Below are 23,205 nucleotides of genomic sequence, written 5' to 3' on the forward strand. Positions count from 1 at the left end.
GTCCGTAACAAATATTTGTGGAGTCGTTTATGTGCATTTTATGGTAAAATGACCATTTTTATCTTTATCAATATAACTTTCCCTATGGAGTGAATCGTACAAAATTTGCCCCAATTGGTGTTGTAACAAAATTTTACTTACAGCTAAAACTTAAAGGCTTAAATGATTGCAAGATATAGCAAAAATAAATAAAATAATATCTGGCATTTTAAAAATATATCTTATCTGAATTGTAATTCATATTGTAATCTATTCTTTTAATACTTTATCGCACAGCAACATGGCCAGCGTTAGCATGCGGTAGTGCAATATCAATTATTCTTCATTATTACTGATGCACATTTCTTTACCGCCCAGGGTTCTCTACGTCTGTTGGAACCAAATTCAGATACATGTTATATGTACGGTAAAAAAATATGAACCCAAATATCACAATAAAACTTATTATCCAATGATTCTTTATGTTATTTATTATTACATTTATTAACATTAGTATGTACTTCGCAGTAAAATACTTCTTAAAAAATCATGCACCTCCAAGAGAACATGATAAATCACATTTATAGTCATGCAGCAAGATGGACCACCACTGGATTCCCCAGAATTGTTTGGTCACCAAACTGTTTCTCGTAATTGTTGCTTTCCGCGGAACTACATTACGTTCGTTTGAGTTTGAGCTTACACTCTAATCAGGACGCTTTAAAACTCCGAGCCATTCAAGTTAGGTTTTTGTTCTCCGATAAACGAAATCATTTCGGTACCATCCCGACATACTTTGCTCGAAGGACTTGGGTTGTTGTTGATTGTGTTCAGGCTGTTCAATGATCCACTGTAGGGTGCAGGACCTATCAGGCTTAGTATCACAGGAAGTAGGATCGTACCATGAAACAGTCCGTAGGCGATTACGAGAAGGAAAATTTTGAAAAAAGTCCTATATGTGTAAGCCTGTGACCCGGAGAGTATTGAAAGCGATAGAATTGTTGAGCCACCGCCGTAAAAAACGGCCGCCCCGATGTGCAGAACCGTCTCCAGACTTCGACGATTTCGGTCACCTTTGTTGATAGTAAGAAAAGTGTGACCAATATGTGCCGCATAGTCGACACACAGTCCAACGGCAAGCTGCAACGCTATACAAGACACCAAATCCAGCGTTAGTCCCCAAACCTGCATCAGTCCACCGACGTTGACCAGCGTTAGCAGCACGCAGATGAAGATCCAGAAGCAAATTTGTAGGTTTACTATCAGCACCACCGAACAGAACATGACACCAATTAACGCAAGCGAAATGTTCCGGTAGATCTCCGTGTCTATGATCTCGTCCGTCACCCAATTGCCGAATATTTTGGCCCACAATGTGCGATAGTGATCGCCTGTACTGATGTTACTTTTCTCCAGAATGTCCTCAACTGCGTACTTTGCCGGTAAGTATTCTTCGCGTTCCTTGAACGGTTTGAACTCGAAATCCATCGTCGTAACGGTAATATTCGGGGCAGGTTGTCCACACTTTAGCTTAGAAGCGAACTTTATATTCATCTGATACCGACCGCCTTCGTAGCTGTAGAGGAACTTTGTCAAGTACTTTCGAAAATCGCTATCACTAAGCGTATCTACGGCAACGTCCTTGTCGTAATGGGTGTATACAAAGTCCTGAAATGAGGTCACCCACGAGCTTACGCTGTGTAGTATGTCGGTTCGGTTTTCAAGCTGGTGCGTAACGCTTATCAGATTGGGAAGTTCGGCGGTATAGTTGAGATTGCCAAACAACAGCAGCGCTTCGTAGCCTGCGTTAGGATAGTGTTCAATAGTCTTTACCACGAACTGATTGTAGTACGTTTCTTCCGGAATGAACCAGTTGGGATCGAACTTTTGACGCAGCTTCAGTAAACTGCGCACATTCGCCGTCGTCATCAGTACCACCGCCAGTATGACAACCGTTTTGCCGACTTTCGTAAGCAGAATCTTTGAGTAGAGCATATTGATGAAACGATGCATTAAATTGTACTCGCACCATAGTGAGGTAGATTTTTCGTCGTGCACCACCCACAGCAAAAAGGAGTTACGCCGGCTGGCGATCCGGATCTCATCCAGTGTGAATATGGCAACGAAAAAGGTGATTACGAAGGTGAACATCATGAACACGCCGGCTGCCGCATAGATGCAAAACGACTGCAAGGACGGAATGACCGTAATCGAACCGACTATGAAAGCAACAATATCGGTCAGCGAGGTAACCGTTATCGAAGCGCCAGCATGCTGCAGCATCAACCCCATGCGCTCTGCCAGCGGAAGATCAGGGTTTGCCTTGCGCACCTTTCTGTAGCAGGCCATCATGACAAACATATCGTCGACGCCGAGACCCATCAACAGGAATGGCAGCGATGTGTGCACCGGGCCGTAGGACACTCCGAGTGCCGCAACTATGCCACACCCGGAAATGAAACCCATCCCTACGCTCATCAGTCCCACGGATCCGAGGATGACCTACAAAAGAACAGACCAGATGTTGTCTCAACATTGTTACTGATATGGGTTTATCCACATTTAGGCTTACCCGGAACTCGGTCCAACTAAATTTGGAAAGCACCAGCTGCATGTACACGAACATGACCATTCCTCCGTAGATCAGTTTATCCATATCCTTGAACATCGATTCTTCGCTGATGTCTCCGTAGCTGTGGGCGTACAAATGGAGTGAGTTGGCTTGCAAGATAAAATTAAACTCCTTCGTTTACCTCCTGCCGGCCGCGTAGTAGATGTCCGTCTCGTTGTTCGATAGTTCCCGCTTGACTTTGGCGACGATCTTCAGGAACTTCTCCTCCCACAACACGGCGTTCTCCGTGACCCAGTCCTCCGTACCAGCCGCGTTGCCACTGACATCCGAGTCAACCTCGGAGAAATTTACATGCACAAACCAGTGCGTAACAAGCGATCCGGCGGAAATTATCCGGCCGTTCCAGTCTCGCTTCACGTCACCCAGCAGCTCCGCAAACTGCACAGTGTGCCCAGTCGTAGGACTTATGGTAGTCCGGTTCAACTTGTCCACGATCGCTTCCTTCGAAAGGCCCGCAATCACGGACCGGTCGTACTTCCACAACTCCAGCAAGCTGCTCCCGTAGCAACCCATTGCAAGGCGCTCAACCATGGGACAAAACAGGAATGAAGGCACATCGACGACGGGCGTGAAAAGTGGTTTGCTTTTCTTTGGCCGACGTGTCGTTTCTTCTGACTCCACTAAATCCTGGGAGGTGGTTTTTTTACGGTCACCATCCGCCGTATACTCCGCGATCAAAGGCACTCTGGTGAAGATAGTACCGTCCGATCAGACACAAAGAACTGTAGCTTCTAGTTTGCTGACTTACTTGTGACAAACGTCCGTCCATCCCAGCTGTTGTCCCTCGCTGTTGTGGAACTTGAAACTCTCCACTTCCTCTGTGATACTGGCAAGCTGCAGCAAGAGAAAACAAAAAGGAGCAAAACAACAATGTGGTGAGATCGCGAATCCTATACCGAAGTTGTCATTCGTAGATACTTGCTGTCTGTAAAACTTCTGGAACTAGAACGTCCGGTGCGGTTATCATGACCGATTCAATGCGATTTCCCTCCTGAAAGTGCTCTATTAGCCAGTTGGTATCGTGCTGGAACTTTGATCCTTGCGGTATCCAGAGCTTCATCGGGCTCTTCTCTTTGTGGAATCGAATGAAACCGATGCTGCACAGGGCCACCAGCAGCCAGCATAATCCGATCGTTTTCCAGGCATTGTTGGCAATCCAGTACCCGAGTCTGTGAGGCAAAGGACAATCGTTTGACAGACGTTGATGAAATAAGTTTTATTTTGGTGCTTGCATCTGAGGTGAGCTCTTAATAGCGATTACACAAATAACGAACTGAGACCATACCGAAGGGTTTCGAAGCACACTCGATACCCGAGCTATAAACAATTATACACACAATCTGTGGAATCTGACCCAACGACACAAAACTCCATCGAGCATGTCGATTTGGTTCAGTGGCACAACGTCATTACGTTGTGCTTGGTTGGTGTGATCAAACATCCGTCTAATAAACGGCGTGTTGATGATTAAGAACAGAAAAAATACAGCAAAGCAATAGTAGGCTGGGGCAATGTACCTATTTTACACCTGTTTCAACAGGTTTGTCAGCTTTAACGCAGATTTACTGTACAGCACACGAAAGAGTACGAAACTAACACGTGTTTTTTTTTGTACCAAATTGATAGCATCCTTGGGGTTTTTTTCTTCTTTAGTTACACTCATTTAGCAGGGCTACGGTTTATCAATCGGTGCTGCTGGTGCATCGCTATCGCTTGTTTGCCATATAGGATGAACTTTTACATCACGCGGCAGCGTAATGATAATTGAAATGATGTTCTACTCCAGCAAACATCTCTGTCAAAGTCCACACATTCAAAAGCTTGTATAATCTGATAGAGAGTAAACGAGAATTTTTAAAATTTAAATATTTACTTGCGGCACGCGTCTGGGAGAATGACCGCTACGTATCAGAATGAAACAGGCTTCGTCTTTGTTTTGGGATGTTTATCGCTTCTTTTCCGCTGCTTTTTTTACCACTCATAGACTGGCATAATCGGATGAGCAAAAAAAATGTAATAGAATTCAAATAACATTCCTTTGATTTTGCTATCGTACTATGTAAACCAAAGTATAAAAAACGCATTACAAATGATTTGGGTGGAGCTAGGAAATCTTGTGAAAACACGACGTAGCATGACGATCGCTTAGCTTCAATTACTGATAGAAGCAGTGGCAAGAATGATAATATTTAGTTGTTAAAACCAAAGTTGCTAAAACTAACGGCAAAAGACAACATCAACTGGACAAATGAGCCGCACAAAGCGGTGTAAAAAATGTTTAAGCCATAGAACTTTTCGAACATATGTTATCGTCACTCAGTGCTCGTTAAAAGACTCAAATTTCTCACGAACGTCTAATCGCGATCTTCGTCTGAGCCTATTTCACACTCGATGGCTGTAAGGCAAACAAGAAGATTGTCGTTCCAGTAGCGTCTCTTGACACTTTTACTTTTCTTTGAAATCGAAACGTGTTACAAGGCAGAGCAAATTCACGTGAGGAAAAACGTAGAATTATGATGTTATTCAACGCACATATTTATATGTCTAATTCATACGATTTTATTGTGGCTTTAGTTCCACATAACACCACTCACGAATGTCTTTGAATCTGTAAGAATATCATTTATCTTCCTTTACAATTACTAATTTATCGTTGGGAAATGAAAAAGTTCACCGAAACGCATTCGGGAAAATGTGAAGTGATTATGTTGAATCACTTATTTGCATAAGAGCAGCCAGTTTATATAAGAGGAAGTTTAGCATAGTTGTCATTTTAAATAATGGGTGCGTTAATGGTTTCCATCTAATGGCCAAGTCCAAAGACAAATGTGTTTAAGCCATGTGATTCGTGGAAAGCTATGGACATTTAATGCTCAAGGCTGGACGGATGATAAGCGATATTCCTTGATTGCGATCAACTGGCGTGACACTGAGCCGAGTTTTATATGGACCCATTAGCAATACCGGAAATAACGATTAGATTTTGCTCAATTTCTTATCACCATAGGGTAATAGATTGTCTACAGCTTTTAGTAGTTCAATTCGTGGACATATGGCCCTTTTTTCCGAAGTATCCTAACCCTTTTAGATGACAATTTCTCTAGCAACTTCGAAAAACTCATCAATTTTACACGCACGAATGGCACATCCACATGATTACATTGGGTTTCTAAAAATTCGTTCCACAAGCAACATTTTTGGTTGAGTTGGTTCCATCGTTCTTATCATATTGAATCAAGTGATTCCCTTGGCGGAACGTATCAGACTGGCGTTTTTATCTTGATCTGGTAAAGGAATTTTACCGACGTATTGAGACAGGTGGTAAAATGTATCAAACGCGCTTGAAAATCATAACATGTTCATTAATACGAACCAAACTTGGGTCAACGTACTTCAAGCTATGGACGGTCAGACCTTCAAAATAGCTTTCGGAGAAAAAAGAAATATGTTTTTTTCAGTTATGCAAATCATATAACTGTACATTAGCTAGGATTACGGTTAAAATAAACTACACCTAATCAGCCCCATTTTAACAGCTTCGGTGACATTGAAATTTTGTTGCCTCGATTTGAAAGCTTGTCCTCAGAGGAAATCCCAAATGAACGGTTGGGGTTGGGAAGCATAACCCTAAAGACAAACCGGTCTAACAACCGGTATAATATTGTGCCTAAGAGATGTATCCTCGAGAGGATTTCGAAAATGCCGCTCGTATTTTATTTCTTTATTTTTGCCATAAACCGGTCTAATAGCGCGATAGTCTGACGACGAAGATTTTTCTCCCTAAAACTGTGGCGTTTTTTAGTAAATTTAGTGTGTTCGACAGTGAATAATTAAGAGCTTTTATCCCAGAAAAGGTGATACAACTCTTTTTTTCTCTGTTTTTTTCTGCTTGACAAGAAATGACCTTGGACAAAATTAGCAAAACCGAAGCTTTTCATTGTCAAGTTCATCAAACTCACGGGGTTATTCTTTGGTAATCGAAAACCATCGAAATGGCTTTGCTATAGGCTGCTCGATACTCACCTGTAGAAAAATTTCCCAATCGCCATCGACACGTGGTAAGACAGGCGTCCCATGCAGGACAGGTGGTTAAAGTTCGACTCGCTGCATTCCGATTCCGCTGCCGAATGCGGAACCGTGCCATTCTGTGGAGTTTTATCGTTGTAATGTCCATTGCCATTCATGTTGAGATCGTTGGCTCGGATGCGGCTTTCCAATGCAGCTGGGTCACACAGGCGGCAACAATATTAAAGAAAAAGTCAAACTATGCGTACTCCAAGGCACGGATTGTGAAATGGACGGACATATATTGCCGAACTGAATGACCCAACGAATGCACACACGTAATGCACACGCACTGTTTCGCCGAGGCACACTTTGAACGACTAACACTAGCCGGGAAGTACGATTCCACCTTATCACAATTACTTGCTTGACACGAGACACGCGATCAGCAATGACACACAATAAGTAACTGGGACGTTCCTACGGCCGTGTTGGACGGGGATTGCACTCGATAGTATTTTAACCGGACTGGATCTCACTCTGGGTGGGGCAATGGAAGGGCTCCAGGGACACGGATGGAGCTGGAAAGTGGCGTATCATTCGTAACCACTGACATTAAGTACCACGAGTCACTTTGCAATCATCGTATCCCATGACGGCGAAGGCAGCAGATGAACAACCGCGTTGGGGGGTTTAATATGTTGCCTCGCTAGCTGTGGAAGAGAAATTTTGAGAATATAACATTGCCGAAACATTGCTAGATCGTGCTGAAATCCGTTGCTTAACACATCTTCTTGCTGGACACCCACTATCCCGGTTGAACTGGGAAAAGTTTGAACACTGGTGGCTGATGGTGGAACTATTCGCATTTTAATTGCAGTTACGACATCCGTGTGTCGAGATTCAAACGAGCGGGGCTCATTTAATGTTCGGCTTTGTTTCTCACTGGCGTTCAAAAGCGTTAATTACTTCAGTACCACGGTTCCGTCATTTTCATAACGAACACAGGGCGCTCTTCATCAAGCAGGAAGGTTCCATCTCCCCATTAGGAAGCAGGATTGTAATAAATTTAAGGGCAGTAAACAGTAAACAGATTTACCACGACTTTACGACGCGAGGCTTTTATGCGTTAAACGTTGTTCCCATAGACCCTCGGTACGCCAACTAACTGACCGATGCAGATAGCAAGAGTGTGCCGCGAATGCAATTAAAACAAATACCACCCATTGTGTCCGTGGCGTTTGTGAAGAGCCTGTGAATGCTGTGTGAGTGTCGAGACACGCACAAGCAGGGCGCCAAACTCGCGCGAATGTGAGGGAGAAATCATAACGATGAAATGGTCCACTATCGTGGGAATGCTCACGCAACCGCGCATTTGAGCATGAAGCTCGAGCTCAACTCGCGATCGGACGTTTCATTAGAGCCGGCTATATCAATTAGATTTAATCAATAGGGTGAACTTTGACGCATCCGTCCGCGACCGATCGCGGCACCACCACTAGGTCGATTGCCTTGTTCCCATTTGGGCTCGCCATGTGAGGGATTACCGAACGAGAGCAGGAAGACGTTCAAGTGTGCCAATAGTATCGCAAAACTTTTTCGATACGATGTGCTTAGGATCACACGAGGAAGCGAAAAACAGCAAAGGTTGCAAAATTCTGTGCCCAATTTTAGCGCGACAAACAATAACGCAAGTTCACAAACTCCGGGCTGGTTTTAATCATCGTGAACTGCTTTAGCACCAATAGTTCGCCTTAACATGACTCAGAGCTAGGAAAAGGCAGGCCATGACACGCACAATGAGGAAAGATGGTTAGGCTATGGATGGTGCGGAACACGCCTTACCAAAACGATGACGCAAATCAGCTCTAAGCCACACTTTTCCCAGCATTATTTTTCAAATCCCATTATGTGCCACAATCGTGACGACACCTGTACGGACACAAGCTGCACAGACTAATCGGTGCTGCTTCAGTGAATGTTCCGGATCAAATTTGACCCTTTCGAACTGATTTAACATCAAAACAAACGCCACGCCAGCGAAGATCGCGTCAAAGCAAACGAACAAATAATGAATTCTCGGTTTAATCTTGAACTAAGCAACATACACACACAGACACAAACACACATTATGGACGATTCGTGCCGCAAACAAACCAGTTTAGCTAGAACATTCTGCTGGATGGCTAGCAATCTCGATCGGTCAGCGATTCAGCGATCTTTGGTGTTCGCTTCACGCTGGGAATGGTAAATTTGGCTGTTCATTCCTCGCACGTGAGTCCTTCACCAAAACGGGCGATGAAGGTAATGGGAAATTAAACGATCTCAACCCCCCCACCCCCCTTCTAGCAGAGAATTTTCGCAAACCGTTGTCTATGCTCTCAAGCGATCGGCAGCCGGTCAAACCATGCTAGAAAGAGACGGCAAAAAACGGGCGCAAGGTCACGGTCAGCGAGTGTCACCGAGCGCTGTGCCACGTCCATGGCCACATTCTCCAGCAGGAGATCGATCGAAAATGGCAAATCATGCGGTCTATTGCTGCGACAACGTCCACAAAGTCCCTGCCGCACTGTGGAACGCTGAGTGGAACCGCAAACACTTTCGGGCGTTTGAGCTCTTCTTGCCGCTTCAGTGACCGTCGGAAGGTGCCGGCTAAGTCTGGTCGGATGCAGGAAGTCTAGGATGTCCTTCAACGGTCACTCAGCACAGCACCCGCCTGGTGTGACACCCGAAACATGTGAAGATGCTCTCGAAGCATAACGCAACCTCGGAGCTCGAAGCTAACGCGGATTTCCGCCCTTGCATTCGGTCGGTTGGTTGATAAATTTCCCCCCTTTGCATGTGGCATCTAATTCCGCATCCGTTTGATGGATTATCGCATTCAATTAACGATACCATAGCCGAAACGATTGAAAATGTGTGTCAATGCCAGATTCGGCTCGTTCCTTAAGATGCGTTCAGCGAGACGCCCTTCATCGACTAAGCTCATTGTTATTTGCATCGGATAGGAGTGAAAGGATGAAGAGGGCAAAATTGCAACCCCTGCAGCTAAAACCGTCTCGTGAGCGTTACACGTGCTGTCGCGTGATAAATCCCACAGACAAGCTGACAATGAGAAAGACCGTACGCGGCATGTGAGCTTTCAGGTGGACTGAGAATTTGATAGGATAATAAATGTTTACCGATTCAATGACGCAACGCACCAACGGCTAGCAGATAGGTTAACTTGCTGAAATTTGTGTAAACACATTAGCTAATATCAGCAGAAACAAACCGAGCAAAACATATTCCACGATTCCTCGCATAGACCTAGCCTTTTATATCTTATTTACCGATTGCGTCGAACAGCAAATAAGTCATAAAAATTACTAATGATTTATGAAATCGGACCGTAGTACAGTTTACTGGCAGATCTCTATTTTTGCTGAAGAATTTTTCGAATATTCGATTCGATTGTTTGGGGCACTCATTTGGAATGTTTTTTTTTCCAGGAATATTGTTTCGATCTGCCTTCAAGCATCACCTGACCGACTTTCGTTTTTGAGAATTTCTTTTCCTCATTTTTTTAGCGAAACACAGCCCTTTGACTCGCTCTTTCACTTTCTACATAAAATAAGCCTCCAAAAGAAAAGCAATAAAAATGGGTGTTTGTGTGTGTGTGTGTGTATGAGCAGGGGAAATAATAACTCCATCTTTTTCGTTTACCTTATTTTATATCGAACTTTTAGTGGGTCGGGAGTCCAAGGAACCGGTTTTCCCTTAAAAAGCTTAAACATTGGCCTGGATCCTCCGGAAATAAGGAGAGAGGGTTATGTGCGTTCACTATAGGCAACCTTTAACTGTTCCATTCGATTGACCTCTGACCATGTGAGTTAAATGGCGTCAAACACCAAACAGATCATCGATAGCATAACTGACGAGAGATGTTTGGAAAACATAATTTCATATGGACGGCTGTAAACTGACCATTCATGCGCTTGACATGAAGGTCGTCATCGAAACTAGCTCAAGGTCAGTATTAGTATCACAAGGCTCTCTCTACACCAAATCGGGAAGGTCCTGAGAACGTATCGACGAGGGTGGTTTTCTCTCAACATGAGGCAATATGCCGAAAATGATTTGAAGGAATAAGTTCCTCCAGCGATTATTATTTTCCCGCCAGCGGTTTTATTGATTGAATTTTGCCCCCGATAGGGAGGATTTTAATTACGTTTTGCATCACTGCAATGCACTGATTGATTCTGCAGGTCGTTAGGACCATGTTCAATATCAGTCAAGAAGAGAACAGTGCCAAAACAGAAGCATCAGCATCAGCTTGATGCAGTTTCCCGTGCGGCGTGCATCGATGCATTTCACAACACATTCATAGTCGAGCTGTCAACCCGGGTTTCGACTATCTATTTTTTCTATAAATTCTCCCCTTTCTTCACCAGTCATCTCTCTCTTCTTTCTATCTCTCTCTCTCTCTCTCTCACACACACACACACACGCACGTAAATACACCACAGTTTCAGCTGATGCACCATGCGCTACGAGAGACGCTGTGTATTATTGAAGAATGCCTGCAATTTCCCGGTTTTGCAGCACTCCGCATTATGTTTGAGGCAATTAATATCGCCCCATTAAATCGGTCAGTGCGTGTGTTATGAAAAACTAGCTATCATCCTGCGCGTCAAACCACTCGCAAATCGATCGTGAGCACAAAGAAACTACGGTATGGCGCCCCGGCATGCACTCTGATACGCACAAAAACAGGACCACTTGCACTTTCACTGGTGTGTAGTAGCTATAGATTTTTGCGTAGAACGATTCGCAATTTCAACTAGTACGCGTAGAAAAGTTGCAAGCTGGAATGGCAAGCCTTGTACTGATCATCGGGATTGGAAAAGGAAACATAATGAAATTTAAAAATAGCACATGCCCTCAAATACCAAACCGTACCACTATGATTGCTGACTGGGGAATGTACAAAATCGTACTGAAACACCTTCTGCCCAGTCTCGATTATAAGCCACGGCCAACTACGGCTTTTGAATGGGCTCGATTGATAGATAGCTTGCGAAGCGAAGCACCATTGCGCGATTTAAATCTCGCAGGCTCAATGGTCAAATTCCGATGCTACACGTGCAGCACTAGTGTCCGACACTCGAGGAATGCTAATGAAACGCAAAAAGAGGGTTAAAATAAGATTTCATATACACCACATCAGTGATGTTGGTTGTATTTCCGTATGATTTTTGTCGTCGGCGAATTTACTGCCCTTCTCCGACACACCTGGAAAACTCTGTGATGAAATGTGTAGCATGGGTGTAGGAAGCAAGTATTATGCTTGTAGTTTGCCTGTCAGGTGGCTTCTCAATTCCTTGCAGGTCGTTCGTATGAAATATTCTCTCTGCGAATAAGTGAGAGAAACTTCCTAGTTTTTCAAGCACACGTGTTGAAATGGCATTCGTCTGAGAAAATAAAAAAAATACTTAAATAGTATACAAAATGTTCACCTTTGCGTTTAGACTTAATTATATACTTGAAATTTATATAAAAAAGAAAAACTTTACATTTTGGTAAAATATGGCATTTTCGATATACTTGCACGCAAGTTGTACGTTGCTTGCGTGAAACTGAATACTGAACGAGTATTCCTGCTTTTCTAGTTCACTTCGAATTATTTCTTTGCTTTTCACGATCGAATTCAAACCACCATCACTTGCGCGGAAATTAAGCTAAATGCGAATCAAAACAAATAAATCTATTGCTACTCTATCGAATTGCACGCAATCAGCGTGTGGATCTCTGATTTATCGTTTAACGATTTTTGAATATAAAATGGTAGGTATGCAGTAAATATCAGTTTTGTTTACCTATTTCAGTTTATTTTATTCGTGACCAATTTTTTCACGAAAGCATCATCTTGGAATGACCCTTCTTAGCAGGACTAGAATTACTGCCTATAGAGAGGTTTCTGAAGGGATGAACAAGTTGTCACAAACCACATTTCGCTTTGCCTGGCACGGCTCGACACTTTTCAGAACCAGGCAATGCGCACGTGAAGGGACTTCTCTCTCTCTTTGCTACCGAGAAACCGTTTCCCCGCGTTACTTTCGTGACGTCATGAGCTGACAGGAAAAGCAGTGCCACTGGGTGACAGCCTCGAGAGACTTTTCTGTTTCTCTGTCGCACGCACACAGCAGCGCGGGGAACAATTTCACAAACAAAAAACAAGAAAAGCGTATAGAAAGGTGTGTCCGCGAACGGTGGAATTTTGTGATACTGAAATCTCGTTTTTCGGGCACGAGTTGAGCGAAATTACATAATGGCAGCCCAGCGTAGCGTTTACGCGACGCGAAGGAAGCTGTAAGCACGAGCATCGCGAGGCAGCAGCAGATACGACGACGGCAAGGGAGACTTTGCACGACGGGACACCCCTATCGGTGCGGCGGAAACGAGGGGATAGATCGCCGTCGACGTTGCTGCTGGCCCCGTCTGGTCGTCCCGCACGTCCTTATCGTGCCCGTCGTGCGGATTACGCGCATTACCTGCTGCTGGCATCCGAGTCTTCCCGTAGGCCGTGTGAAGTTCTTTGCTCCAAGAGGAGGCTCCACCGCTGCCGTGAATCCCGAGTGTGTTCCTGTAACGTGGTGTTGTGTGGCGTCCGCCGCTTCCGCCAACCCGACACCTGCCTCCTTCCTCCTGCCAGGAGCGTTCTTGCGCGAGGGTGTTTTGCTGCCCGGCGCGTGTGAATAGAGCAAAAAAAGAGAGCGAAAGTGTCGGTGAGAGCGGCAGTGCGTGAGCGAGTGAGTGAGAAGAGAGCCGTAGCAGCAGCAGCAGCAGCAGGAGCAAGAAGCTCACCTCTTGGATTCCGGAGGAAGAAATTTGTTTTGGGAAAGCTACCACACGGGGGGAAGCCAAAAAGTTGTTCAAGATGTGGAACATGATGTGCGACGTGATGCCGACCATCTCGGAGGACAACATCTCCCAGCGGTCGTCCCAGTTTAGCGGCGAGGATGCCAACTTCGAGCAGCTGATGGTGTCCATGCTGGACGAGCGGGACAAGCTGATGGACAGCTTACGCGAGACCCAGCAGCGGATGGCGGACATGGAGATGAAAATCCAGGACGTGGAAAAGGAACGGGACAGTCTGCATCGTCAGATTGCGGCCAACTTGCCACAGGTGCGACCCCGGTGCAATGGCCAAACGAGCCACACCAGTTCTGCCCACGCAAGTCGCGTACTGCTGGGGTGTTTCTCGGGCGCCTCCACCATGGCCTTGTGGCTGATGGCAGGAGAGACTCTACTCTGTTTACGGGATTGTGATTTCCCTTTTTCTGCTTCGTCCCTCATGCAGGAATTTTCCACACTAACCAAAGAGCTAACGCAGGCACGCGAGACACTGCTCGAGCGGGACGAAGAGATAGGCGAGCTGAAGGCGGAAAGAAATAATACCCGGGTAAGGCGTCGAGGTCAAATGCACGCGCGCGGTTGCCAAGAAATGTGCCCTCCGAAGTGGTCGCCTGAATGGCGCCGACCATATCGACGCCAGGATCCGCAATTCGGACCTGCCGGAGCGTCATCATTTCCATCATCATCGCCCGGTCTGCAAGCTAGCCTATTGAATTGCATATTTTTTCGATCTCTATCCATGGACTGCAGCTCCTGTTGGAACATCTCGAGTGTCTGGTGTCCCGGCACGAGCGCTCGTTACGCATGACGGTGGTGAAGCGGCAGGCAGCATCCCAGAGCGGCGTTTCCAGCGAGGTGGAGGTGTTGAAGGCCCTCAAAAGTCTGTTCGAGCACCATAAGGCTTTGGATGAGAAGGTAACGAACAGGCGGAGTTGCTGCCGGTGTGGCCACCCACGCTCGAGCCCTCCGACCCAACCGTCGAAGCCCTTTTCCATGAACACTCCTTCGTCCGGGTGTGCGCGCGTGAAGTGAAGCGAGGTGCAGAAGAAGAATGATTAATCGTGAGTGCGATTGTGCTTGCGTGCGTGGTGTGCGAGTGGTGTTTTTTTTTTCAATGTATGTGATCCGCGGGCTGTTATCATCGGGATAGATGTGGGGCCAGAAGTAATGCACCTAAGATCGTCATCCCACACGATTACGCACGCACGATGCTTATGGTTTTTATTTGCATTTTGGTCTCGAATGACGAAGAAACTGGAACTTTTTGCCAGTAGCTCGAGTTGGGCGATGCGTGAGCGTAGCTGGTATGTTTGAGTTTGTTATTTGCGGCTCGGTTCGTTGTAAGGCGTGGATATATTTATCGGCAAATGTGTGTGACTAACCGATCAATTTAAAACTTCAGTGTTTGCCGCTCGCTATCTCAACACTTATGCAAACTCTAGTGAACTCACCGCAAGCATATCAGTCAGCCCTAGTTTGTTATCATATCAAACTGTGTCCGGTGTGGCGCGTAAACCCGTGTGTGAGCCTCATCCATAACAAGACTTAATTTGCCATCGTCTTAAGGTCTCTGTTACTTAAGGATCATGCATTCCATGACGCCGATCGAAACGAAATGAAAAGGAATTCTTGCATTTCTTTGTTCGTGACGTTTGAATAAACTTTAACCAGAACATGCTAAAATCATTTCTAGGCAGCAAAGCTGGCAACGTTTGATTCGTTATATATATAAAATGTCTCCCTAAATTTTCAGGTTCGAGAAAGGCTCCGGTTATCGATAGAAAAGAATAATGAGCTGGAGGAAGAACTCAACCAAACCAAAGAGGAGGTATTCGTTTTGTTTGTGATCTGATCTTAAGGCCTGGTGGCTAATGGTGCTTCTTTATTGCAATCTCTTGTCTTTTCAGCTTCAACAATACAAATCAGGTGTACTGTCTAACCAATCCGATCCATCGTTGGACAGTAGCAGTGAAAAGAAGGTGCGATGTTAATAATTTAATTATTCATCTATTCGCAGCAAGTTGTGAAGAATATCGGTTGATTTGCCCTATAGATGAAGATCGAAATTTATTCATATAATTATTTGCTATGGTTTATGGCTAAAATGTCCTACCAATATCGTTATCGCTTTCCATTTTCCATTCCAGGACGCATTGAAAAATGGTGAAGCAAACGAAACCATTGACTACAGTGCGAAAACGCATGAACTACAGACGATTATTGAGAAACAAACGGCAGAGCTATCCCAGTGGCAGCGACGAGTCTCCGATCTCAACACCAAGATCAACGAGATGGAAGACAACATGTGCAAACTGCAGAAGGAGTACACCAAGTCGCAAGAGGCATGCGTTAAGCTGCAACGCGATCTACGCGAGAACGTAGCTCAAAAAGAGGACCAAGAAGAGCGCATTGCGACCCTGGAGAAACGCTATCTAAATGCGCAACGTGAATCGACATCGTTACATGATCTAAACGAAAAATTAGAACAGGAATTGCGCCACAAAGAGGCTCAGCTCAAGGTAACGCTCGCTCAGCTGCAGGCAGTTTGCTTGACAATCATTCCATATTCATTCTTATATTTACAGCTACAAGAAGGCAAAATAGCTGCCATACAGGAGAAACTTGAACTTTCAGAACAAAAGTTGGCACAATTTTCAAAACTGCCCGAAATGGAAGAGCAACTTAAGGCTCGCATGGAGGCCCTTACACAGGTAGGCAAGAAGGTAGGCTAACAAAAACAGACAGATCGGGTCAAAATTATTTTCGATTCAATCCTTTTATAAACCCTCCTAAGACGCACTCCAGCTATCTTTCATTAGAAAATAGTGGCTGAAAGATAGAACAAAAAAGAAAAAGTAATGCATGAAAATAGGCATGAATTAGAAATCCTTAAACTACTAACAAAGCCCGTTCATTTAAAGAAAAATGCTTATATAATTTTGTTTTTTTAATTTCTTTACGTAAAAGGCTCAAGAGCGGCACGGTTCAGCAGAGGATAGAATCACTCGCCTCGAGAACAATGTGGAAGAAAAGAACGCAGAAGTTATGCGCCTGAATCAAAGACTGAAAATGAACGAGGAACACAATCAGCGGCTATCCTCGACGGTGGACAAATTGCTTGCGGAGTCCAATGATCGGTTACAGGTGCATTTGAAGGAACGTATGACGGCGCTCGAGGAGAAGAACACGCTCTCGCAAGAGCTCGACAAGGCACGCAAGTATGCCGAGGAACTGTGCCAGGAAAAGTCCGACATGCTCAAGGAGATCGCCAAGAACCGACTCGAAATGGAGACGTTCAAGCGGCAAATCTTGCAACAGGTGCGCATTCTTTTCCAAACCTCTTGTCGAGGTGTGAACTAATTTTCTACTGTTGCCATTTAAATCACCAGGAAATCGCATACAACATCCAGCAAACGGAAGCACTAACCAGGAGTTTATCGCCAAATGCGGTCGGCAACCCTTCAGCCAATAGTGGGTTCTCTCGAAGTGGCTCGACCACGTTCAGCACTCATAGCTTGCGGCGGAACAAATCTACCTTGGAGGAAGAACACTTTAACCGCTCTATGGCGGAACAGGACTGGACCAAATTGCAGCACATGACTAATGCACAAGTATTTGACGGTAGCGTGCTGGAGGGAGCCGACGAAGCGGACAATCTATTCGGTACTGGCGATATCATCTCGCCTACTGGTCACACCGATGCACAAACGTTAGCCATCATGTTGCAGGAGCAGCTCGACGCAATCAACAACGAGATCAGGTAATCCGAATGGAATCCGGATTCGTCTGCAGGGAAGTATCGTTTAATGCGAAACATGTCTTGTATTGCAGGTTAATACAAGAGGAAAAACAGTCTACTGAAGCACGGGCAGAGGAGCTGGAATCTCGTGTCGGAAGTTTGGAACACATGAATCTTCTTGCCCGTGGCCGTTCAATGGATCGCCAAAGTCCACCATTAAGTGGTAGCAGCACACCAAACAGTCCGAATCGAGACTATCTTCAAAAGTATCACACGGTAGGTGAATGTTTAGTATGGTCACCACCTGCCATTCCTTTATACCTATATCTTTGCTTCTAAATTTATCATTTGTTTTGAATACGGAAATGATTCATTTTTGTACGAATCGAGCTTCCAAATTTTGGCATAGTGCAGAAGAAAAAAAGTAAAGTAACTTAAGAACATATAATTTATAGTCCTTTTGGACAATTTTCGATGCCACTGGCACAAATGCCGTTCTGCATTCTTTGAGCACTTCTGTTTGTAATTTAGTTTGTAAGAATTTGTAGATTTCTTTCTCTATACACGTGTGCTTATCGTTACAGGCGCCAGCGTCGATGTCGCCAGCGCATTTGCATCAATACGTTTCCACTTTGAATCAAGTTCCGATGTCCGAATCGTTACCCTCTAGCCAAGTGAGTGGTTCCGGGGATGAAGACACCTAGATCGAACTTGCTACCGCTTATCGAATTGGACGGGAATCGGGAAAAGATTGACGCTTTTTGCGTGATTTTTTTTATGATTTATCAATTGGCAATTTGCTTGTGTAATTTCTCTCTTCTGAAGTTTTGTTAATTTTATTTGTTTTACAAAATCAATTTTCATTTGTAGCAACTCAATTTGATGTTGTTTGCCACGCTTTAATTGTTTCCCGGATGGGAGGGAATTTTGTAGCAGCTTTGTGAAGACATGTACGCAGGACTACATTAGATTGCCTTACGTGTGTTTGTTACTTCATATTTCTTCTTTGGTTGATCTGATTCTCTTGGTTTGATGATGACAAAATTGTTTGATATTTGATTTCTGCAACTGCTTATAATTTGATTTCTTTAACTAACATTTTTATATTTGTTGCACAGGTACAACTGGCACATCTGCAATCAGAAATGCAACAGCAACACGATGACATGAGCAATGCTGATCACGATATATCTGGCGGTGGTGTATGCGCTGGTGATACAAGTTCAGGTGGAACCATCTCACCAGCCACAGCCCGTACAATGCGATTGGAACGGTTCGCACTTGCCCTAGCGCACAGCCAAGAGGAACTTAAACGGTAAAAACATATAACGCACATTTAATGGAATATTTTATACATTAGCCTTAAATTTCTATCATTACATTCCTATGGTATGGTATCTCATTTGCTTTGCACGTTTTATTATGTCTTCTGGAATTGCTGCGCTATCCAATGGATGCTGTCGCTGGGTTGTCACATTGGTAGGCGATCGCAAGGTGTCGTGCATGGATCGGAGTTTCCAGGCGAATCCAGGTCATTATCATTTAAGTTGTTTCCTTCCAAATCGTCTGCCCAGTTTCATGACATTACAAAACCGAATCGCTACAACAGTACGCTGACCAGTGCCATGTTACATACTCGCATGCAGCGCTTTCAGAACGTGTCTAGGTTATTGAGCAATCCTTCAGTTTGTAATCAGCGCCATCTTCAGCCCGCTCATCAACATCTTCATCGGCCTCATCCCCAATTCATCGTTGGTCGTGTACCATCCCGTGGGAGGATGAAACGACGGTTTCCTCCAGCCACGTTTGTTTCAGGACGGGAGCCATTAGTGGCACCTCGCCACCAACACTATCAGCATTATTACCACAATCATCCGTACTATTCGAGTCGTTGCTATTACTATTCACAACCATTCCCAGCGACGAGCGGTTCTCATTTACCCCATTTACAGCCATCACTACAGCAGCGGTATGCTCAACAACGATTTCATTTACCTCATCCATCTGTCCGCTTGTTGCGAAGGCAAGCCGGGGAGAACGTTACATCTCGCCCCTATACGCAACATTCTCTGCAGGAGCAACTGTTGCGCGCAAACGTATTCGATTCCAACAGGGACGTACGGCGAAATTCGCGACAGCTTCCTCCTAGCAGTGCACGTATGCTCCGGCTGACTCCACCTTTTGGCCTTAGCAGCGGCAACAGCTGCTCGGCAATTAGACCACAACCGCAAACACGGTCCTTTTTGCGGTTGAATCTGAAGCGTGAGCTGACGTGCTCATTCCCACGTCTCATATCAAATATGCCACTGATTGGGACTACCAACGAATCCATGATTATCATAAACAATTCCCCGTTTGCTTTAAGCGATCATAGGTTTGGCATATTGCACCATTGTCACATGTCTGATTCGTATGTTTAGCAATCAAGCTTTTCAACAGACGCGAAGGTAACAGAAAGACACGCATATCGTGGAGATGCGCTGATTGCCCTATTGCTGCTGCTGGGTATTTTCCCCTCTAACATTATGGGGTAAACTGACGAGGACATTTAAAATGCCCAGGGATATTGTGTGCATAGCAGAATCAATTAGATACTGCACGTAACTTATGTGATGTGTCCTCGTTCGTTAGTGAGAACAAAAAAGGATAAATGAGTTAGGGACCAAATGCAATAAATGTGCGTAACGAAAGGGCGAATCTGTTATTCATCAGATCTGAGTGCTCCTTACTCTAGTCATATTCAATTGAGCATTGTTGCTTCACAATGTGTCTGAAATTTGTTTGAAATTAAAAATAGAGTATGTATGTCTTTGATATATTTTTTTGGGAATTTTATTGTATTTGAATTGTGTTGTGGCGTAGGTTATGCAAACTTCTCGATGATGATGATGCTATATGTCATGGTGTAGTTTGTTTTTCCGGATGTGGTTTATTTTTCTTTATTAGTTAAAATACAGCACAATATTCATCTCATTAACCAACAAAAGTAGGTCAGAGAAAGAGATATCGTTATTAAAGGCATAACATATGGTGTAAGTCAACTTTTTTTTATCTCCATACCCATATACATTTGTGATCCTACCGCGCTAGTAAATCCTCGGATCTAGTGTACAAGATCAACCGAGTCACAATCACATGCGTCTAACCTTAAGCTCATTATTGTAAAATTATCACAAAAGTCTGCACCACATGGCATCGAAACAGTGCCAGCTTGCTCGGTCCATATGTTGTATAAACTGCTTGATAAAACCTGTCCCTTGCTGAAGCAAACATGATTTTCCCATAAGTATGATAGTTGCTAGTACATTTTGGGAATATGAAACTTAACGGCAAAAATATCGTGCTATGCTATGCTAAGAACGAGATAAGTTCAACGTCGAAATACCCTTCGCAAACCCTTCTCCGTTTATCCTTTGCTACCCTCGTGCTAATGAGTTGTTCTATTGGAAAAAGGTAGCGTTTGGTTGTGCGATTTTAGTTGACAACAACAGAAAGTAGTGCCATTCAGGAATCCAAATTGGTGCCATTCAGGAATCAAATGATAATCGAATTTAACGAATGTTTTTTTGTGGTCTCGTTACAGAAATCATTTTGTGGCCAGCAATAACTACGGGATGTCACCGTTAAACTCACGGCACGGCAGCCAGGAATCATTAAAGCATTTAAGTATGGTTAGCTCACTAAGTTCTCTACAAACGCCAACAGCCAGCCGAGGAGGAGATGCGGTATCGGCGGCTCAGAAGAAGAAGGGCATCAAATCGAGTTTGGGACGATTCTTTAGTAAAAAAGAAAAGGTAACCAGAGCCGCAATGATGTAACAAACGATCCGTAATTGACATTGTCAACTAACATACTGTTGAACAATGTACCTCCAGGTAAAGGGTGGAAAAGATTCCTCAATGCCAGACGGCTCTACTAGTATGATGTCGATGAGCGGGCTTTCGCTGATTAGCGATATCGATTCCACATACGACAATATCAGCGTTTCCGGATACCGACCTCCGGGAAAGTCCAATCCGGTCGATTACACGCGGCAGAAGAAGAAGTAAGTCAAACAAGACCTTACGGCGTTGATCGTTGTCGTTTCATTTCAACAATCCTTTGCATCTAACTTACCTAGGGAGCACGATTATCGGCACGATCTATTGGGTGAAGCGATGAAGGCCGGCACCCCGTTCGCCCTGTGGAATGGTCCTACGATTGTAGCCTGGCTGGAACTGTGGGTTGGTATGCCGGCCTGGTATGTGGCGGCTTGCCGTGCCAACGTAAAATCTGGTGCCATCATGAGCGCGCTTAGCGATACGGAAATACAGCGGGAGATTGGTATCAGCAATCCGCTGCATCGGTTAAAGTTACGTCTTGCCATACAAGAAATGGTTTCCTTGACATCTCCGTCAGCACCGCAAACCACGCGGACGACGCTGGCATTCGGTAGGATCTCATTACAGGCGCGCTTGCCGTGCTAGTAAAGGGTTCGATGAGGGTAACTCTCTTCCGTTTCGCTTTTCACAGGAGATATGAATCACGAGTGGATAGGAAACTATTGGTTGCCTAGTTTGGGTCTACCTCAGTACCGTACTACGTTCATGGAGTGTCTAGTTGACGCTCGTATGCTAGATCACCTCAATAAGAAGGACCTGCGCGGTCAGCTCAAGATGGTGGATAGTTTCCATCGGACAAGCCTACAATTTGGTATCTCCTGTTTGAAGCGGCTGAACTACGATCGTGCTGCCTTGGAAGAACGGCGCAAAGCGTCAGAAAGCAGCCTCAGTGATGTTCTCGTCTGGACGAACGATCGCACTATGCGATGGGTACAGTGCGTTGGTCTGAAGGTGATTATTTATTCACGCCTTTATTGCCAATGCTTGACATTATTCAACTTCACTGTGCGCTTTGTCATTTTGCAGGAGTATGCCAACAACCTATTGGAGTCTGGTATACATGGCGCATTGATAGCGTTAGATGAAAGCTTTGACGCTAATTCCATGGCCCTAGCTCTGCAGATTCCAACACAAAACACACAGGTAAGCGCTTTTTGAACTGCGTTTTTGTGACAACATACTTATTGCGTGCTGTTTTTCTTATACCGATTGCTTACGTTTTTTCAGGCTAGACAAATTTTAGGCACGGAATTTAACAAACTTCTCGAACTGTCGACTGAACGGCGTACAGATCGGGAATCAATCAAATCTTGACATAATCCTAGTCATCCTAGTCTAAATGGATAACAAGTATGATAATATTAATAATGATGATAATATAAAGTAAAAACATTAATAATAATAATTATAATAATAATATAGCATTATTATTACGAATAATGAAAATATTAATAAAAGTAATGATAATATAACGATAATACCTACCTACTAACAGACAGACCACTGCTAGAAAGTTGACGCGTTTGGGCAGACTCCGCCGTAGGTGCAATGTGAGGAGACGGGCACAAGCAAGGATGAAAACGTGTTAAATAACAGAAATGGGAATGAAAGTATTTTACGGGAATAATAAACACAAATAATGCTATAGCAAAACACAGGACGCATGGTGACAGTCGAATATATCTATATATATAAATATATATATATATATATATATATATATATATATATATATATATATATATATATATATATATATATATATATATATATATATATATATATATATATATATATATATATATATATATATATATATATATATATATATATATATATATATATATATATATAAACAAAGATACATACCAGCAGCATTAGCATCAAATAATTTAGTAGACAAAGAGGATTTAAACAAGAACACAGGAATGGGGACTGGGGTAATGATATAATAGAGGGAAACAATTATATATATATACGTATTATATATACATGTACGTCAGGTGGGACCTACCTGTGCAAAAAAGCAGAAGTATCTATGCGTGGGGAGAAAGAGGGCACGAGCTAGATGG

The 23,205-nt window shown here is 44.0% G+C and overlaps 2 protein-coding genes across 2 annotated transcripts; one reads left to right on the forward strand and one right to left on the reverse strand.

Moving 5' to 3' along the window:
- Positions 1-544: 544 nt before the first annotated feature.
- LOC128721427 (patched domain-containing protein 3-like) lies at positions 545-6,795 on the reverse strand. Its single transcript, XM_053815179.1, has 6 exons — positions 6,635-6,795; positions 3,534-3,780; positions 3,360-3,445; positions 2,733-3,296; positions 2,552-2,672; positions 545-2,481 (listed from the first exon to the last, which is right to left on the reverse strand). Exons 1-6 carry the CDS (start codon positions 6,793-6,795, stop codon positions 700-702), a joined length of 2,961 nt encoding a protein of 986 aa, XP_053671154.1. The 3' UTR covers positions 545-699.
- Positions 6,796-13,535: 6,740 nt separating this feature from the next.
- On the forward strand, positions 13,536-22,790 carry LOC128721430 (liprin-alpha-1). Its single transcript, XM_053815183.1, has 17 exons — positions 13,536-13,784; positions 13,959-14,060; positions 14,264-14,428; positions 15,267-15,341; positions 15,421-15,492; positions 15,661-16,032; positions 16,099-16,236; positions 16,481-16,831; positions 16,903-17,273; positions 17,345-17,528; positions 18,371-18,567; positions 20,836-21,046; positions 21,128-21,297; positions 21,373-21,683; positions 21,765-22,084; positions 22,160-22,276; positions 22,361-22,790. Exons 1-17 carry the CDS (start codon positions 13,536-13,538, stop codon positions 22,445-22,447), a joined length of 3,492 nt encoding a protein of 1,163 aa, XP_053671158.1. The 3' UTR covers positions 22,448-22,790.
- Positions 22,791-23,205: the final 415 nt, after the last annotated feature.

This window comes from Anopheles nili, chromosome 2, assembly GCF_943737925.1.
Source record: "Anopheles nili chromosome 2, idAnoNiliSN_F5_01, whole genome shotgun sequence".
NCBI classification, from domain to species: Eukaryota; Metazoa; Arthropoda; class Insecta; order Diptera; family Culicidae; genus Anopheles; species Anopheles nili.